We start from the raw sequence: 19,623 nt of genomic DNA on the forward strand, positions 1-19,623 counted from the left end.
AAACACATGGGATGTCACCCTGAGCAAGTTACTGAATCTCTCCGTACTTGTTTCTTAGTCCACAAAATGGGCAAAATGATACTAACAACCTTTTAGAGTTATCAATATTAAATTAACACATATTAAATTTTTATAACAGAGCCTGGCAAAGGGTAGCTAATAAAGAATGTTTGTATTATATCAGGAACCAGATTTTTTTTAAAATGCGAACACGCATAAATAATAGCAATTGAAAAGTGTAATCATGAAAATAAAGGAGACACAGCTGTGATGCCCTGTGACCGAATACAATTTTCAAGATATTACTGTATATTTAGAGCATAAGCAAATAACAGAAAAGAGCTCCCTACTAAAAATGATAGCTACATCCCTTCAAAGTGTATTAATACATCCTACCACCCCTATTCTTTGTCATTAGTGCTATTTTGCAAAACTGTGATTATTCCTCCTGTGTTCTACAGGTGAATACCAGTCCTTAGCGTTAAGAAAGGCACACAAGTAGCCCCTCCGGGATACCAAAATAAGAAGTTAATGGGGACTTTCCTGGCGGTCCAGTGGTTAAAAAAAAAATTAAATTAAAAAGAAATTTTTAAAAAATAAGTTAAGGGGATGTGAAGGCCTTAGCGTCCACTAGTTTTACTAACAAACCACCAACTTGAAACTCATTCCTGAACTAAACTGCCAAATGTTTCTGCGATAAAAACTGCAAACTCTCATGTGAACAGATCTTCTCAATAGGGAGTTGTTCCAGTCTGTGAATAGGACACTGTCAGTGTGACCAACAAAGCCGGGAGGGGACATTCCTGACACCCCTGTCCCCTGGCTAGCCTTTGATCATTCATCTCTCCCAACCACACGTTTGTGGAAACCACTTTCAAGCACAGCATAGGGACAACATCTACTCCCTGAACTTCGCCCTCATCACAGAGCCCTGCTCCCCGGCTTCTGCCCGAACCCTCACTGTTCACGCCACCCCCGAGGACCACCCCCCAATGAGCCTCCAACACAGAAGCCTTTGTTTTCCTAGTACGCCGCCCACCCCACCCCCAAACAGTCACTTGGGGCTTCGCTGTGTATACTCTGGCAAACATCACGGGATGACGATGGCAACTAAGCAGACCACAGACCGACCCGAGAACGGGGGAGAACTGCTGATGCCCCAGGCGAGGCTGGCGCGGCGCTCGGGACCCCGGGTCTGAGTGTCCCTTACTCCTGGGGGCAGACTTCGGGCTCAGTGCTCTCTCTGGACTCTGCTCTGAGGACTACGTGGGACCGCGGTCTCGAGCGCCTAGCGCGCGCCCACGGCCCCCAGCGTGTGGTCTCGCCGTCCGGCTGCCCGGGGCCTCCAGCCGGGGGTTGGAGGTGTTGGGGGGGTGTTGGGGGTGGGCTGGGGGGAGGAAGGACAGACCAACGCCCCGTCCGAGCCGCCCCCGGGCCACTCCAGAGCGGGCTGCAGGGCTGGGCGCCGGCGGGACAAAGGGGACCGGGAACGGGTCGGCTTTGTTCGAGGAGTGATGGAGCGCAGGGCCACGGGCCCCGGGCCGGACCCCGCACCCCGGGACGCCCTGCACCCAGACCCCCAGACCGCCAGGATTCCCTACCTCTGGGACCCCCGACGCCCGCACCTCTTCCCCGGCCCGCACCCCCTACACCGACCCGGGGCCCGCACCTCTGGGGCCCCCGCACCTTCGGGGCCGCTCCCCGCCCCTCCCGGACCCCCACATCCCTGACCCCGTACATGGACCGGACCCCCGCATCCCCGGGATTCCCCTCCCTGAACCCAGGAACCACCGCACCGCCCACCCCCGGGCCCCCGCGCCCGCCCCCCACTCCGCCCGGACCCCTCCGGCCGCGCCCGGCGGAGGCCCGCGGACTCACCCCGCAGGAGCAGCAGCAGGGCGAGCGCGGGCCGCCGCCTCAGCGCCATGTCGAGAGCAGCTGAGGGGCCGAGGGCCCGCTCCCGGCGCAGGCGCCCTGCCCGCGGCCCTGCGCCCGCCCCGGTCACCATAGCGACCACGGCGGCGCGCCGTCGCCATGGTGCACGGGAAGCCCGAGACGAGTCTGGTTGCTATGGAGGCAGGGATGCTCTGGACCGGGATCCCGGGGTCTGTTTCAAAGAATTTGGTGGAAGGAGGTGAAGGAGCGCGTTCAAGAGTGGGCGGGGTTAATTTCCACATCTATAAAATGAATCCGTCACTACAGATCCGGGAAGGAACGCTCCATTAAAATTTGAGAAATGAGGTGCTTCTTATTTTACAAATAAGGATGGAGCCCAGTTACTGTGGAAGCATTATTGTCTGCGCCTCTTTTGGGGCCCAGACTGTAAATGTGATGAGAGGGGAAAGCGCTGAAATCTGTATAAAACATAAGCAAGACGTGCATTATACAGTACATAAAAGTGATGTATTTCTAAAATAAACATAATCCTTCGTTTCTGTTTTAGATCAAAAGCATGATGGTATACCAAATAGTTTGTTATGCAGAAAAGCAAGATAATTCTTTGCTCTGATTTCTGAATATTGGGAAATGTTAAGGTTAGGGAGGAAAAATGGAACAGAATCTTTTGAGGACCAACACACAAGATGAAGAGGATTAAACATACTGGAAATTGGACTCAAGGATGCAGGAGATCTTGATACGTTTAATACTGTGGGAAATTCTTTTATTATTTATTTATTTGGCTGCGTGGGGTCTTAGTAACAGCACACAGGATCTTTGTTGCTGCGTATGGGATCTTTAGTTGCGGCATGTGGGATCTAGTTCCCTGACCAGGGATCGAACCCGGGCCCCCTGCATTGGGAGCTCTGAGTCTTAACCACTGGACCACCAGGGAAGTCCCACTGTGGGAAATTCTTGAAATAGCTTGTTTTACATCCAACGTAGAAAGTACATCCCTAATGCTCCAGGAAGCAACAGAGTCAAAACAGAATTCTCAGTATAGTTATTAGTAAAATATGACAGAGTTTCTTTCCAATGACTAATATTTTTTAATGTTTAACTTAGGGACTTCATTTTTCATACAGTCACCCTACGTTTTTTTTGTTTGTTTGTTAGTTTGTTTTTTTGTGGTACACGGGCCTCTCACTGTTGTGGCCTCTCCCGTTGCGGAGCACAGGCTCCGGACGCGCAGGCTCAGCGGCCATGGCTCACGGGCCCAGCCGCTCCGCGGCATGTGGGATCTTCCCGGACGGGGGCACGAACCCGTGTCCTCTGCATCGGCGGCGGACTTTGAACCACTGCGCCACCAGCGAAGCCCAACCCTAGGTTTTTTTGTTTTGTTTTTTAGTATTTTAGTATTTTTAGTTTTTACAAAAGTAGAATTTTGTAAGTGTGTATATATGTATATATATACAGGGACTTCCCTGGTGGCACAGTGATTAAGAATCCGCCTGCCAGTGCAGGGGACACGGGTTCAAGTCCTGGCCCGGGAAGATCCCACATGCTGCGGAGCAACTAAGCCTGTGCGCCACAACTACTGAGCCCGCACTCTAGAGCCCGTGCTCTGCAACAAGAGAAGCCACTGCAATGAGAAGCCCGCGCACTGCAATGAAGAGTAGCCCTCGCTGGACACAGCTAGAGAAAGCCCGCGCACAGAAATGAAGACCCAATGCAGCCAAAAATTAATTAATTAATTAAAAAAATAAGTATGTATACACATATATAATTTACTATACTAAATTATGAATGCCAAGAAACATGAAATAGATTGACGTTGTTGACAAGGATATGCTTCAACTGTCATCACTATATGATCTTCTTTATGTCTTTGTAACTGCTCACACTTTTTTAAGTGTGAATTAATTACATTCCTCCAAATCTCATAGAATAAAAATATTGAAATAACTCCATCACCTATTGTGTTTCTACTGTCTTTCCTTTACTAAACCTTCTTTCTGCTCTAGTTTACCATGTTCCCAAGTCACAAGTAAAAATTATTTTATGGTGATGGTCTGTCCCATCACTAAACACAATAGAGAAATTAAAAACAGTAGAATTCTACTTAGGCTCATTGACTTTCCTTCTGCTCTCTCTTTGCTCTGCCATTCCCTTTAGCTCCCTTTATATGCTCCCTTTATATTTCCTTTATATGCTCAGGCATGTTTGCCATTGTGGTGACCTGGGAAATATGAGGCGGTGTCTGATTGTGGAAAGAGCAGTTTTCAGAATCAGTGCCTCTTTTCTCCTGCTGAATTTCCTGTGTTTGCGCTGTGAAATTGTTCTGTCTGTTAAATGGTCTTTTCCGCGAGGGAATCTTTTGAAACTCAGAACAAGATCACAGAGAAAGGCTCCATGAATATTCTATATGGAGCGGAGGTTCCTATGAGAGTGAATGCAGGTGCTTCGTTGTAAAACACTGATTTTCCTCCACAGATGGAGTACACATGTCATGACTAGTGGCTGAGACAGGATCCTGGAATGGAGCCTAACTAGTGACATGGTAGGAGGCACTTGACTGTCAAGTGATCTGCTCCTCCTTATGATTTCACTGTTCTCTGGAGAGCTCTGGCCCTGTGCAGAAAGGCAGCAGAGCCCTGGACGCATTCAGTGAGCAAGGCTGTGGAGTCTGTGCTTCTATCACCACATTATCCAACTAACTACGCTTGTTTCTAATGGTGGCTTACTAAGGAGAGATACATGTCTTAAAAGAGCTCAGGGAACTAAATATATTTGTGCTAAACTTGAACAAAAGCATTTGCAATGCTTTTCAAACCAAAACAAAGTGCAAATCAAGTAGCAAACGGGGAGTGGAATTTTCCTTCGAGACTTGAAATCAAGCAGGACCCTGTGGGGTACCCCCAGGTACAAAAGCCTTTCCATGTCCCCAGTTTCTTATTTGTAGTGTTGACTGAAAAAAAATGCACAACCTAAAAGTTGACAATTGGGTTTCATTTGGTGGACTTGCTGAGGACTTAAGCCTGGGTGGCAGCCTTTCCGAGAGCTCTGAGGCACTGCTCCAAAGAGGTGAGGGAAGAGCCAGGATATATAGGAATTTTTGCAACAAAAACCACATGGTCAGAACAGCAAGAGATTACTGTTAGTTAAAGAAAAACCAGACATCTCAAATTAATGAATTAAGTGCTTTTCTACATATAGGAAGATGCAAGAGTCTGGACTTATTGAAATCATTCCTTTGATATGCTCCTTAACTATCTAAGGCCAGTATCCTGTGTTTCTCCCTCCTGAGTCCCTTCAGGGTATACAGTTGGGGGCGGCTGCAGTGGCTGAGGGCTTGATGGCCGAAACATCCTTTGTTTACTGATATGGCGGGCCGACATTCTTCGTCCACAGCAGGGAAAAGGCTTCAGCCTCCTAGACCTTCCCTCAGTTCCAAAGGACAGATGCAAATGGTTACTAATTAGAGAAGAGGGGGGGCTGCAGAGACAAGGGAGGAGCAGCTGAGAAACCATAGTGCTTCCATAAAGAGGGGTCCTGTTTCCTTAAGGGATTTACATTACAATATGTCTTTGAGTTCTTCAGCAGGAACCAGGGCCCCCACCAGGTGGAGGATGGTAATTTCAGGCTGAGCACAAGATTCCTGGGGCACTGCCCTGTTACGTCCCCACCAACCAAACAGAAGGAAGTCACACACCTTGAAGCCCTCAGCCCCAATTTGGCCTTTAAAAACTGTTCCCCAAAAACCACCTGGGAGTATGGGAGTTTTGAGCACGAGCCACCCATTCTCCTTGCGTGGCCCTGCAATAAACCTTTCTCTGCTCCAAACTTCAATGTTTCGGTTTGTTTGGCCTCACTGTGCGTCGAGCACACGAACTTGGGTTCAAAAAAAACTCACCTCCAAACAGACTGGAGAGATGCTGGAAGCAACATGGGGGGACATGGGCTCTGGAGTCTGAAGGACAATGATTCCAATTCTTGGTTTTTGTAAACTTGGGAAAGTTGCTTAACTTCTCTAAGCCTTGGATTCCTTGTCTGTAAAATAGGGATAACAACACCCACCTCAAATGGTCATTTTGAAGATCAAGTGAGATAAAGATTTGGAGCATACCAGGTGCTCAATACATGTTTGTTGCCTGGACCCCTTCCCTTTCCTACTATTTTGGTTCAGATTGGGCAAAATGGCATAACAGTCCTGGAAAGTCTTGCTAAAGAAAAGAAACTTAAGTCTGCAGATGGGTCAGAAGGAATGAGAAGCAGAGAGGGAGTTTTACATCAAAGTGTGTTTATTCTTTTCGTGTTGATGCCGAATTCAGCCTCTGTACCCCAACACTGGATTAAATCTCAGAGACAGAGCTTTGGGTGAAGTAGAAAAGCATAGCTTTATTGCCTTGCCAGGCAAAGGGGGCCACAGTGCGCTAATGCCCTCAAAACTGTGTGTCCCGACCTGGAGCGGGTAGTGAGGAGTTTTACAGTAATGGTTCAAACAGGAGGGTGTGATCAGCTGGTGGACATTCTTCTGCAATCAGAAGAATTGGTGGTGAGGTAATCAGGGGTCAACGTCATCAACCTGGCTCCAACTGGTCTGGGGTCTACGTGCTTGTGGGCAGCAGACAGTTAACTTCTCCAGCCTGGAGGGAGTTTCAGTATCTGCAAAACAGCTCAAAGACATTGTGATGTGCATCCCCTGAGGGGGCGCCAGGACCTGCCCCGAGGCTGCACTATTGTCTCCTGACTGCTCCTCCCTTGTCTCTGCATCCCCTCCCTTCCCTGATTAGCATCTGTTTGAACCTGCCCTTTGGAACTCTGGGAAGGTCTTGGAGGCTGAATGAAGCCTATTTCCGGCAAACAAGAAATGGGGGACACAGGAAGACTTTTGTGCCCTGGAGCCCCACAGGGTCCTGCTCAGTTTCAGTGTGACTAACTTCTGAAAAAGTAACAGGAATGTGCTTCTGCTCCTTTGCTGTGCATTCTACACTAGAGCAACGACCTGAAGTCAGCCTCCAGGCAGGAGAGAGTGGGATCCACTGACAGGGAAGTCACTGACCCCAGAGCCTCCCAGTAAAGCACGGCCCGCTGGGTTGATCCAAGGTTCTGTGGCTCCAGGTTCCCTCTCGTCAAGTCCCAACTTCTTGCAGTATTTCCAACTCTGTTCTCGCATATTTGTCTCGTCTACCATCTTCTCTTTCTCTTCAATGTCTTTCCTTCGTTTTTTTTGAATAGGAGGACACCTCTCCATAACCTGAGGAAATAGTATGTGGACTGAAAAAAACGCACAACCTGGAAGTTGAAAGTTATGTTTTATTCGGGACCTTACTGAGGTCAACAGCTGGGGAGACAGCCTTGCAGATAGCTCTGAGGGACTGCTCCAAAGAGGTAGGTGAGAGCCAGGATGTAGAGAAGTTTTTGCTGAAAAAAAAATCACATGTAGTCAAACATCAAAAGATGACTGCTAATCACAAAAATAAACAGACATCTCAAACTAATGACTTTAGTGCTTTTCTATGTATGGGAGGATGCAAGAGTCTGGGCTCATTGAAATCAGTCCTTTGATGTGCACCTTAACTAGGGCCTGTATCCTTTTCTCCTCCATCCTGAGTTCCTCTCAGGGCTTACAGCAGGGTGGGCTACAGTGTCTGATGGCTTGCTGGTGGGCAGCATTCTTTGTTTACTGAAATGGCAGGCAACAATTTTTTGTGTGCAAGTAGCAGACATCCCCTTTAACGATAGAGTAGGGGGTCCCCATAGAGAGAGAACCAGGCATGGCTTTCTAGACGTAAGAGAAGGCATTTCTGGCCTGAGCCATTTTGTGATCGAATCTTGGCCACAGCGCTTGCCCTTGAACAGGTCTCAGTAATCAATGCTCTCAGGGAAGTAAGGGAATGTGGGAACACAGGAAAAGCAGTCAAGAAACAACAGCTCAGAAGTAGAACAGAGTCCCATTTCCTCTTCAAGGGCTACATATAACATGGGATCCAGTCTCTTGAGTTCTGCAGGAACTAAGGCCCCCACCCAGGAGGAGGACAGAGCAATGATGTTGACCCTCAAGCGTGGACTCTGTTGACCTTTGCCCCAATTCTATGCTGAGTTTGCCTCTGCTCAAGCCCCTTCCTGAAGATGCATGTGACCCTTAGGGTAAAACTTCCCCGGTTTTGCTCTTCGGGGAGACACTGCTTCGGGGAAGATCCCCTGTGTTCTCCTCACTTGCTGCAAGTAATAAATCCTCGCTTCTCCCACTCTTTGGCTTGTGTGTCTTCTGGCTCCACACCCACCAAGAGGTGAACCCCGTTTTTCTGGGGTAACAACCAGACATGCTGCTTATGCTGGATTAAGAAGCGAAGTCTGCACTTTGATTTATTTGCACGTTCCTCTCCTTTGCAGGGGTTCACTCGAAAAAGGTCATATTAATGCTAAAGTTTGGGCTTACGGTGGCTTCCTAGAGAGAAACTTTTTTAAGAAGCGATTGAGCAGGCCTTACACGTTTCACGCGAAGGAGGCTCTGTGCCATGTGCTAGAGTGTGTCAGTGTGTGTGTGTGTTTAAGTAAAGATATCATACATGCTGTGGGTGAAAGAAAGAGCCCCTCCCCTCTGCCCAGGGTCAGCGTCAGTCAGGACCTCTTTATTCACCAGTGTACAGGCAGCCATGGCACCACCAACAGGGATGGACAGTAACATGGCCACGAGGAAGCCTGACATAGGAGTTGCTTCTCCCGGGCTGAGAGCCCTAAGAATTAGGAATCCCAGCTCCCTGTCAGGGTGTCAGCCTCAGCACCTTCTCTGAGAAAGCAGAGAAACAGGGCTTGGCTGAGTGCCAGGATGCCAGGGAAGAGGGGTCAGGGATGCTGATAAACAACACTCCCCATCGCCTTCCAGAAGGACATCTGCTGAGAGAGAAAACAGACCAGCTCTTTCTTTCTCTCCACTTGGTCTCAAGAACTTTCCACTGACCTGGAGAAAAGTGAGAAACTTTTCCTAATCTATGCTCCAGGGCTGGGGACACGTGTGCGACCCGGTTGTCCTGAAGCAGAGCCAGGAGCACCTGTGGGGGTGAGAAGAGGCAGGGCAGACAGGCACCTGCAGCCCGTGGTGCTCCAGTCGTGTGCCTCCAGGATGCCCCAACCGATGTGTTTGCAGACTGGAGATATTTTTATCCCAACCCTCCAATGAGAGCTAATTTTCTCTTCACACAAATGGTATGATGGAGTGTTTACTTCCTGGAGGCACCGGAAAGAGACCAGGGTGTCCTCTTCTGCTGCAGGAAGGCTGTCTGCCTTGGAGTCCCTCCGGGGGTCAACCCCTCCTCCAGGGTTTGGGGTTAGGGGAAGGAGCTTCTCCCTGCTCCTGCTATGATGTTTATCTTGGGGTCTCTGTCCACAGGGGCCAGACTCCAGCTGCTCAGCCTGGGGCCCGTCTGTCTCCTGCCTCAGTTAGGTACAGACTCCTGGATATACATTCAGTTAAATTTATTTATTGTGCCACTTAAAAGGTCAATATCTTTGCCTTCCTTTTTTACTTTAGTTATTAATATCTGGGAAAGTTTGGTTAAATATCAGGCTGTGATTATGGATCTCTCATCATTGCGTTTCTATGTTTGCTACACGTGCACAGGTTCGGGAGCACCGTGCCATCCCGAGGACAGCATGGGGCAAGCTTGTGGCTTTCACCCTCCTGGCTTCCACTCCTCCCCTCCCCCTCTGCCTCAGCCTCAACAAGGAAAATGCTGCCCTTGCCGGCCTCAGGCCTCAGCAGCCTCTCCCTGTCAAGTTCCCTGAAGCCTTAGCTGCTCTCCCAAGTAGGCCTGGTGAACATTTTCCTCCAAACAAACACAGTCCTCTCCATAAGTGAAATCATGGCAAACGATCACGTGATAGACATGCTTTCCAAGTCACGGCCTCCAGCTGGAGGACCACGGGTCAGTGCTGGCCTTGTGAAACGTCTTCTGAGGGCCTGCCACGTGGTGCTGGCTTGATGACCACATTAGAATGTTGAGAAACACATGCACATAGATGTCATAATAATGACATATGCTACAGAATCACCTGTAAAAGATTTTTCAGAATAAAAGAATATCTTTGTGTTCGGAATGATTGAGGAAATCTTCTTCCTGGAGATGTGGAGAGAGCTGTATAACCTTTGATAATCACCTTCCATCATTTAACTATCCACCCGGCAAAGGCCATGCGTATTGTGTTTGTGCCTGGTACTGAGCGAAGAACCAGAAATAAGATAGGCACAGTTTCCTTCTTCAAGGAGCCCACAGTCCGGTAGGAGAGAGAGGAGGAAAAATAATCATGCCCTAGGCATCAAGTAACTCATAGAATGAGCTACCATGGATCTCCGCTGCTCTGTTCCATCACACAGGGAGATTCTCAATAAAATAGGATAGAAAAATTAAAATGCATACTGAGTTCAAAATAAAGAAATCCATAAGCAACAGAAACGAGGAAGGAATTTAAAGCCAAAATAGTAAGTCTGCAAACTGAAGCCATGGCAAAGCTAACGGGAGGAGGAGGGTGCAAAACCAGGGGAGCAGTTCATCACCACACCGGGCAAGGGGACAGGCCTTAGGACCCATGTGCAGCAGGACTTTGGATGGAAATCCCGGCTCCCTCAGGGGAATTTGGCTAGGAAAAATCTCCATCCATCATTTTCTGCCCTAGGCTCTGGGTAAGAAAAAGAAAACAGTTTCCTGTGAGAAACTCAAATTTCCAGGTGTGGGAAGCCCCGCCCCAGAGTCCTGCTCGGGTCTCTCCGTTCGAGGCGCTAGGCGACCTTGAGCTTACCTGTGCCACCGCTGGCCTTGGGGCACTGTGTTGGTCGGCGGAGTAGGCGGCCATGGGGAGCCTCCTTGGCCTGTGCCTGGCGGCTGGAAGTTATTTTAGGTTCTGTGAAAGAGATGCTTTCTCATCTTTAAGGCTTACCAGAAACTCTGATTTGAAGAGAATAAATGGATTTTGCAACAAACTCCAGGAAAGTCCAAAGCCTCCAACCCACACTTACGGCCGTAGAGCGCCATTGCATAAGCCTACGGATTGGGAGAAGAAGATCCTAATATGGTCAGGTCGCTCCAAAAAGGAAGATGAAATCCCAGAGACTGTCTCGTTTGAGATGCTTGATGCTGCAAAGAACAAGGTCCGGGTGAAGATCGGCTATGTAGTGATTGCCTAGACAGTGGCAGGATGCATCTCGATGGTTATTGAGGGCACGGAGGCTACCAAAAGAAACGAGTCTTTAACAAGCCTGAACCTAGAAAAGAAAGCTCGTCTGAGAGAAGAAGCTGCTGTGAAGGCCAAAACAGAGTAGCAGAGATATCCACGTTGGCTGGATTTGGAAAATCTAGAAACAATGTTGCAGTAACAGGCCTTATTAAAATGAATGTGGTATGAGTTCCCTAATTCTGCTCTAGAGCTACAAATAAATTTTCTTAAAGAAATGACTTGTCTATATTTTACGGCTTTGATCCAGGTTAAATGCAGCCTCAGCTTTTTTGAGAAAAATGAAAAGTGAGACAACTTACTTGAACTTTAATATTAACTCTTCTTTAGAGAGTCAGGTCCCGTACCTTACTTTAATTCCCATTACCAAAGTGACATCTCCCCAGAAGCCAAACGGTTTCTAGTTCTGCATTTCTCTCTCTTCTGTGTCCTCATTTCTGAAGAGGTAATAAGGAAGGCCAGCTGAGTACACTGCCCAGGTGCACGCTGGAGAGCTAACCTCCCCAAATACCCTGGTGTTTCTCGAGAGCCCTGGGAAGCAGCCAGAAGACACTATGCCTTTGTCAGGCGTGCTGGTAGACAGAGGCTTTTAGGAGAACAGTCTTTGAAAAAGTCCCGGCAAGGTGATGATGGAGGTCTGGCCACAAGTTTCTGAGGATTTTGAAATCCCAGCACTGTGGAGTTGCTTGGGACCAGCACAGTCACCTCTTCTGCTCCATGGCTTACAATCCCCAACCGGTCCTTTTCCTTCTGCCTTTACACTAAATTTCTCAGTTATGAAAATCTATCAAATGCATTTTCTTATTCAATTAGTGTTGAAAACTAAGCATTTGCATCTGCTGTGTTATCTTACTTACAGTTCGACGAGGGTGCCAGGCTGTCTCATATTTACGTATGGATGCCGGTTTCTATTTAAGTATTTCATTTATTCTCACGTGCTTCAATAGTATTAACGGGTGGCAGGTCCGCACAAACATCCCAACCTGCTGGTGCTCTTCAGAGGGTTATAGCAGATTAAAAAGCAATATATGCAGCTGTTTGGGAATTTGGTTTAATAAAATACTCAGTAAAATGTAATGCACCACTCTACCTACAGCTCCATAATCTATCTGATGACGTTAATTGTGTCTGTCTATATGCTTTACAGTACTTTAACCTTAGCTTCATTTTAGATATCAAGCTCTTTGATTTTTATCACTTGCAAAGTTATCATCAAAAAGCATTGCTTTGTATACATTTTAGCAGATTAGTTTGTGTTGATTATTTTGGAACACTTAGGTTACGTCTTATCTAAATACGGGTTTTAAATATGGGTAAAATCTAATGTACTTCTTTTAAAAAGTGTATCATCTTTCTTCATAGAACAATACCATTTTTAACTTCTAAAGAAGCATTTTAAAGTGTTGTATCTTGGAGATATATTGTAATAAAATGTATGATTAAGTCAAAGCTCAAAAAAAAAAAAAAATTTCCAGGTGTGGGATGTGAACTTACACCATCTCTCAGGGTGTGGGAATGCCCAAACCCCAAAATTAATGTAAAACTTGTTCTCACAGTGGGGAAACCTCGGGGCAACCAGCTGAAGCAAACCGACAACTCTTCCTGTAAAGGCCCCACAGAATAAACAACCTGGCAAGGATGCTAAGCGTGATTTACAAGCTCCGGAGAAGACAGCTTGCCTCAGAGGCAGCCCATGACCAGCGGGAGACTCCCCCCAAATCCTGAAATAATGAAATAATCCAAAAGAGACAACAAAATAAGTTGCCCTACAAAATGCACAGAGATAAGAGGACTAGAAAAATATGGAGGAATAAAAGGGCACCGGAAGGACTAAGAAGACAAGAAAAAGAGCCACAGAGAGTTTCTGTTAACGCAAGTTCGTGTGCCCGATTATGTACAGCGAGGCCAAACAAACTGAAACGTCAGAGTTTGGAGCAGAGAAAGCCTTATTGCAAGGCCAGCCAAGGAGACAAGGCAGCTCATGCCCTAAAAAGCCCTGAGATCCCTGAAGGGTTTTGGCAAAGCACTTCTAAAAGTTTGGGGTGGGGGGGCAGGGGGAGGTGACGCAGGGTATGTGATCAGCTTGTGCACAATTCTCAGACTGTCTGATGGGGAGGCAGCAGGGAGGTGTCACAGGGGTGAACATTATCAGTCCTTAGGCAACAGGAGGCCTGGGGCTATGTGCTCAAGGTCGCCAAGGAGTTAACCTCTTCCATTTGTTGGAGGGAGGTAGGTTTACATCTGCAAAACAACTCAGGAAATGTGCCTCAAACACTATTATCTAGGTACTTCAGAGAGGAGCAAAGCAGAGGATCTGGGGGAGGGCCTGTCCCGGGAAGGCCCCCATGGGGTCCTGCTCACGTTTCTAGGAATGAAACATTTAGGGGGGAAAAAAAGAACTCAGTGGATGAATTGACAGTTGACTGAAAGAAAATTAGCAAAGTAAGAGATCTTAGGAAATTACTCAGGATGAGGCACAGAGAAGTAAAGACATGAAAATGTGAAAAAGATGTTAAGATGTGCAATAGAGGATAAGAATTGTAGAGGAATAAAATAAGAACAAGGAAAAATCAGTAATTGAAGAGATAATGGCTCAGAAATTCCAGAATTGATGAAAGACATGAATTCTTAGTTTGAGGAGGTATCCCACATGATAGCCCAGGATAAAGAAATGTCTCCTTTTTGTTTAATCACCCAGCCACATGGACCATCCCTAGACATAACAGGGTGAAGTATCAGAACCCAAAACTAGAAGAAACATCCCGAAATTAGTTACGTTGAAAAGATGGGCTATTTACAAGGGAACAACAGCAGCAATAGTAGAGGCTGGAACAAAAGGAGAAAACTGCCCCCAAGAGCTGAGGGAAACGAGGAGTCAGTCCAGGACTCTATCTCCCAGTAAAACAGGGCTCAAGAGTAAGGGTAGAAAATGTGAGAGCAGATCAGCTGCTCATGTGCTGAAAGAGATGCTCAAGGATGCTCTAAAAGAAAAGCATAAAAGGAAAATGAGGAGACAATCCAGAAGGAAGCAACGGGATGAAAGAAGCAAAGATGAGCCAAAGCTTTGGTAAAAGCAGGTGGGCATCTGCAAGTAAGCACTGGCTCTAAAAACACGTAACAATATAATAATAATAGTAACCTATCCTGTGAATTTTGAAAAATAAAGCCAAACTACTAGACACTAATAACATAAAAACTAGGGGTGGAAGACACTTAGAGCATAGGGAGGACACTTAATGTTTAAATTAGACTTAAAATTCGAGCATATGGAGTTGGAACATTTAGGGGGTGCTCCTTAAAAGGAAAGAAGTTCTCAACTTCCAGATCAGTGGAGCAGGTGAAGGGGTCTCCAGCAAAGGTCCTTGGATGGCAGGCTGAGCTTTGTACCACATCCCACGGGAGACGGGAATTACAGAAGGCTTTCTAACAGGGGATCGAGCCCCACCTTACACTCCCGACACACCCTGGGCAGAATTAAGCACTTACACCGTGTTCCAAAGCCTCTTGGAGGGTATCTCTGAAATAGCATCTATCACAGTATGTCATTATTTATGTGCATGTGTATATAGCATGAAACTGTCTTTCTTCTGGTCTGTGAACTCCTGAAGGGAAGAAACATTTCAGAAATCTAAGTTAGCTATCTTTTATGGGAATGGTGAGGGTCTGACACCAGCAAGCCTTCTGTGAGTAGCAGAGGGTGTCGGCTCTATGCTCCCCCAGCTTCTGTTCCCTCCCTTGGGTGGCCGGCCCACCCCTCTTCAGGGCACTGCCGGGGGCCCCCGGAGCACTCTGCACCCTGCTCAGGGAGCCCAGTGCCTGGGAGTCAGTGTCCCAGGTGGGGAGGGGCTTCTTCTCCTAGGATGAGGCCCAGCTCCCTGGCTTTCCCTCCAGGCTCCTCTAAGGATGGGCTGGGGCTGAGGCTTTGCCTGAAAGGCACACTTTCTCTCCCCACCCTCTGACTGCCCCCTCGGGGGGGGGGGCACTCTCTTCCACACAAATCCTCATCACCTTGAGTCTGCTTCCCACGCTACCCGGAAGGAGGCCAGAGTCCTCAATCACAAAGCACTGGGTCTGGGCTCAGGGCATGCTGGCTCTGACCCAGCCACCATCGCAAGTTCAAGTCTCTCCAGCTCTTTTCTTTCCTCCCCTCCCCCTCCCCCGCCTCTCTCCCCTCCCTCGCCTCCCCCCTCCTCCTCCTACCTACCCCCAACTCCCCCACCTCCCCCCACCCCATCTCCTCTTTTCCTTCCTCCAGGAGCAAATCAGCCACCATCTTCTCGGGCTGGGCTGGGCGGGGAGCAAGGATGCCCAGAGTCGTCCACTGAGCAGGCAGTCCTGGGTTAAATTCTCCCAGTTCTCTGGGTTTTTTCTCCTAACTCTTTCACGGGCGTGGATCGCGTGGTCTCCCGTGCTGTGATGGTCTACGGGAAACACGGGACACGGACTTTGGAAGGAGGAAAAGGAAAGGGCACACGTACAGTGGGTGGGTGTCCTGTGCAGCTCGGTGGAGAGCGTTTTCCAGCCACCACGTCCTCCTCCTGCCCCTGGCTGGACGCCCCGGTCGGCGGATGCAGGGAGGCCGGTCCGGGCGGGGAGGGCCGCCAGGTCCCTCTGCAGGCCTGGGAGCGCTAACGGAGCGCGGGAGGATTAGCCGCACGCCACTAATTCCTGTTAATCAGGATTGAGGGGCGCGTGTGCTCCTAAGTAGCGGCTGAGCTGCCAACCGGCCGCCCGGGCTCCCCGCCCCCGAGCTCCCATCGCCCCAGTCCCAGGCTGGTCCTCCTCCGGTCCCCCTCAGCTTCCATCCCCTCTCCCGAGTCTGGGATTTTTTTTTTTTTCTCCGACTGGCTCCTTGGTCCCCACCGTCCCAGCCCTGCTCCCATCTCTGTGGTGTGGTCCTTCCCTTCTCCTGCAGGTTCCCCCTTGTTTTGAACACACGCAGCCCCACGCTCTTGTAACTTCTGTTCCTGCATCAACAAACTCCCTTGGCTGACCTGCGAAGGCCAAGTTCAAAGGCAACCCTTCCTGGCTCCTGCAGAGCCGAGCGCATCTCCCTCATCCCTGACCTCACAGAAGATTCCAAAGCCGGGGCTCCCTCTCCTCATTGCGGAGGACAGACTGGCCTGTTTCTCCTCGTCTCCCTCCTCAAGCTGAGCTCAGAGCCAGCCTGTGCTGAGAGGGAAACAAACTGCCCACCCAAGGTCAAACGGTGATCAGGCCTCACCCTGCGTGGGGTTGTTATTGTCTCTGCATCACCCTGTGTCTGCTGTCTCGGTGCCTGTGTGTGTGTGTGTGTGTGCGTGTGCGTGTGCGTGCACAGGGGTGTGCATCTACCTGTCTGTGTGGAGCAGTGCCTATGAGGTAACATGCATGAATTCTGTGTGGAGCCCCCGTGTGAGAAGCATGGGGAGGTGGAGTCGGGGGGACGTGGGCTGGCGTGGGGAGGAACCCATGTGCGCAGATGTGTGTCTGAGCTGTGTGTTGCCGAAAGCTGTTGGGGGTGTGTGTGTGTGCGTGTGGAAAATGACATTTGTAGAAATGCATATTTAACCACAGAAATGAACTGAGGTGGGAAAAGTGTTTGATTGTGTGGACTTTGGGAAGGTTGGGTTTTGGATGAAAACCAGAGAGGAAGCTTCTTAGAAGCATCCAACCGGAAGTTGACTCCCTTTTATGGTTATCTCATGGATAAACCCCTTAAAATGTCCGATTCTGGGGCAGCAGCAAACATCCAGGGTTTGGCTTCCCTCCAAGAACTGGCTTTGTTTCCAAGAAGCTTGTTAGACTAAGAAAATAGCATCTTTGACCTGTCCCACCCTGACTCTCAAACTTCAAGGACAGGGACTTCCCTGGTGGCGCAGTGGTAAGAATCCACCCGCCAAGGCAGGGAACATGGGCTCGAGCCCTGGTCCGGGAAGATCCCACATGCCGTGGAGCAACTAAGGCCGTGCGCCACAACTACTGTGCCTGCGCTCTAGAGCCCGTGAGCCACAACTACTGAGCCCACATGACACAACTACTGAAGCCTGTGCGCCTAGAGCCTGTGCTCCACAACAAGAGAAGCCACCGCAATGAGCAGCCCATGCACCGCGACGAAGAGTAGCCCCCGCTCGCTGCAACTAGAGAAAGCCCGTGTGCAGCAACGAAGACCCAAGGCAGCCAAAAAAAAAAAAAGCAACTCCAAGGACACACACACACACACACACACACACACACACACACACACACCTCCTCCAGCTCCCCGCTCCCCACGCTGGCCCTCCCACCTGAGTAGGATCCAACCGCGTGGTCCCCAACGGCTGACAAAGAAGAGGAGGGGGCAGAGGGCAGCCCCGGTCTGGGCCTCCCCCGCGCTCCGATCCCGCTGGAGAGCCCACCGTGGCCCTTCGGGACAGCCAACCGGCCGCCCAGACAGCAGGTGTCGGCCACCAGCGGGCTGGCCTGGCGCCAGGCTCATGGCGCCACCTGGCGGCCGCTCCTGCCACCACGGCTCCTTCCCCACCGACCCAGTCCTAACGCAGGCAGCGCTGTCTTCCAACCCCAGCTGTTGGTTCTGTGCCCACTGTTCAGAGGGACTTCTGTGGACTGACGTGGACGGTGCACAGAAAGGGCTATAGTAAACCCACGGGTCAGCGACCTGGGTCGGGTGAGGAAGAGGAGAGGGGCCAGCTAGGGAAATTCCAGGTATTTCAGTCTGGGCTGGGCTGGGCCAGGCCGAGCCCCTAACCCAGGCTGTGAGATGACTTTTCTACCCTCTTTAAGAACATTTCCGTATTCATCTAAAAGTGCAGGATTGGGAGCCGGGCAGCCTGCACTGGCAGCCTGGGATCTACCAGCCGTGAGGGCAAGACCCCTGTGGCGGGGGAGAGGGGAGTGGGCCACAGGGAGGGGCCCCAAGCCTGGGAGGGGAATCCGCGGCTTAGGGCCAGCAGAAGGAGCGCTGGAGGTGAACTCTGCTTCTCTACTAACTCTGTGACCTTGAGAAAACTGCTTAGCCTCTCTGGGCCTCGCCTTAAATTTCAGAACCACCCGTTGTAAGACTTCGGTCTGTGTTCAAGCCGCAGCTGCCATCACGTCCTCTTTCGTGCTGCAGTCACACCGGTCTGTTCTCCTCCTCCCAAACAGACAGCGCTGGCTCTTAAAGTCTGCTGGTGTCCTTCCGTTTGCTTGGGGTGCCCACCCCACCTCATCTGTGCCTCTAAATTCCATCCATCCCCACAGTGAACCCAAATTCCATTCCTTCCCTGGAGCTTCTCCTGACCTTCCCAACTGCATATCCATCCCCTTGTCCTCTCCTGGACCCACCCGGGGACTCATGGACCCTTCTCTTGGGTGGCGCTTCACAGTACAGCCTGGTTGTCCGGGCCTCTATTTTACACCCTCGCCAGGTGGCCAGCTCCACTAGTGGATACCATCCTAGCTCGTCTTTGCGGAGCCTGCCTGGCACTGCTCCGGCCACACTGCGTGCTGAGCAGACCCCTTAGTGAATAAAGGGGAATGTCCTTCTCGTTCGTATCTCAGCTTAGGTGTCATTTCTCCCAGTAAGTCTCCACACACCTCCCACCCCACCCCTGCTGCTTCCAGAACGAGCCTTCTTCCTGTCCCCTACTTAGCACACTGGGCTGCAGCTGCCTCCTTGCCTTTCTCACCTACACGGAGATTAGATCCTTGAGGAAAGACCAGTCTTTGGGTCACCATTGCCTGGACCGTTCCTGACACATGGTAGGAGCTCAGTAACTGTCTGGTGATGGAATAGATGGATGCGTGCGTGGATGGGTAGGTGCCTGGAAACGGGGTGGCCGCGGATGGGCTAAGGGTCGTCCTTAAGACCCCCTTTACAAGCTAATATTTGTGATTACAGAGCTGGGAGCTCTTCTTTGAGGGAGAGTAGCCTGGCTATTAGAGAAACCACACGGTGATCTTGGTGGGCTGCAGCCGTTGTTGTCCCCTGACTGGACATTGTTTGCTTCTGTGGGGATCCGGCCTCCCACTCCACGAGGAATTTCATGTTCCCTGGGCTCAGCCTGGCCCAGAACTTGGCAAAATCTCTGGGGTGTTCTTTTTGTCACCAGCCCGGGTAGGAGGGCGGACGGGTGGGCGGGAACCGTTTTGGGAAAGAGTGTTGGGGAGTGTTTGTGTGTGTGGTGAGTCAGGGCCTCGGAGCCCTAATCTCTGCCCCCCTCTCCGTGGGGGGGGGGTTCTCACCACTCAGAGGGGGTGGAGGGCCACCAACTGTCTTTGGAAAGTTTTCTTAGTCATAGCTTCTACCAAGTCAGCTGGAGCTTATGTAACGGGGCCTCTGTTCTAAAGACAACAGGACCTGATGGGCCAGGATGGCTGCTACACCCCCAGCAGGACCTACCTGCTCCAGCCCCTCTTACCTGCCCAGCCAGGTGGTGGCCCCTTTAAGAAGTAGCACTTTGACGTTTATTCCCACTGGAAAGGGGTTTAGGTCATCCTCACAGGCCCCGTGGGGATGCCTTCCTTTCCCTCCTGTTAGTCCAGCATCAGGCG

General features: G+C 50.0%; 1 protein-coding gene and 1 pseudogene across 1 annotated transcript in view; one reads left to right on the top strand and one right to left on the bottom strand.

The window, feature by feature from the left end:
- The window catches only part of JAM3 (junctional adhesion molecule 3), a 58,163-nt gene extending 56,217 nt beyond the window's left edge, over nt 1-1,946 (bottom strand). The window contains exon 1 of the mRNA XM_029206985.1: nt 1,879-1,946. Within this exon, the coding sequence (XP_029062818.1) occupies nt 1,879-1,927 (49 nt within the window). The 5' untranslated portion in view covers nt 1,928-1,946. The remainder of the gene's footprint in view (nt 1-1,878) is intronic.
- An 8,783-nt stretch (nt 1,947-10,729) lies between these two features.
- LOC114886365 lies at nt 10,730-11,197 on the top strand (annotated as a pseudogene).
- Nucleotides 11,198-19,623: the final 8,426 nt, after the last annotated feature.

The sequence above is a fragment of the Monodon monoceros genome, unplaced genomic scaffold (genome assembly GCF_005190385.1).
Source record: "Monodon monoceros isolate NGI ecotype Baffin Bay Population unplaced genomic scaffold, NGI_Narwhal_1 Super_Scaffold_7, whole genome shotgun sequence".
NCBI lineage: Eukaryota > Metazoa > Chordata > Mammalia > Artiodactyla > Monodontidae > Monodon > Monodon monoceros.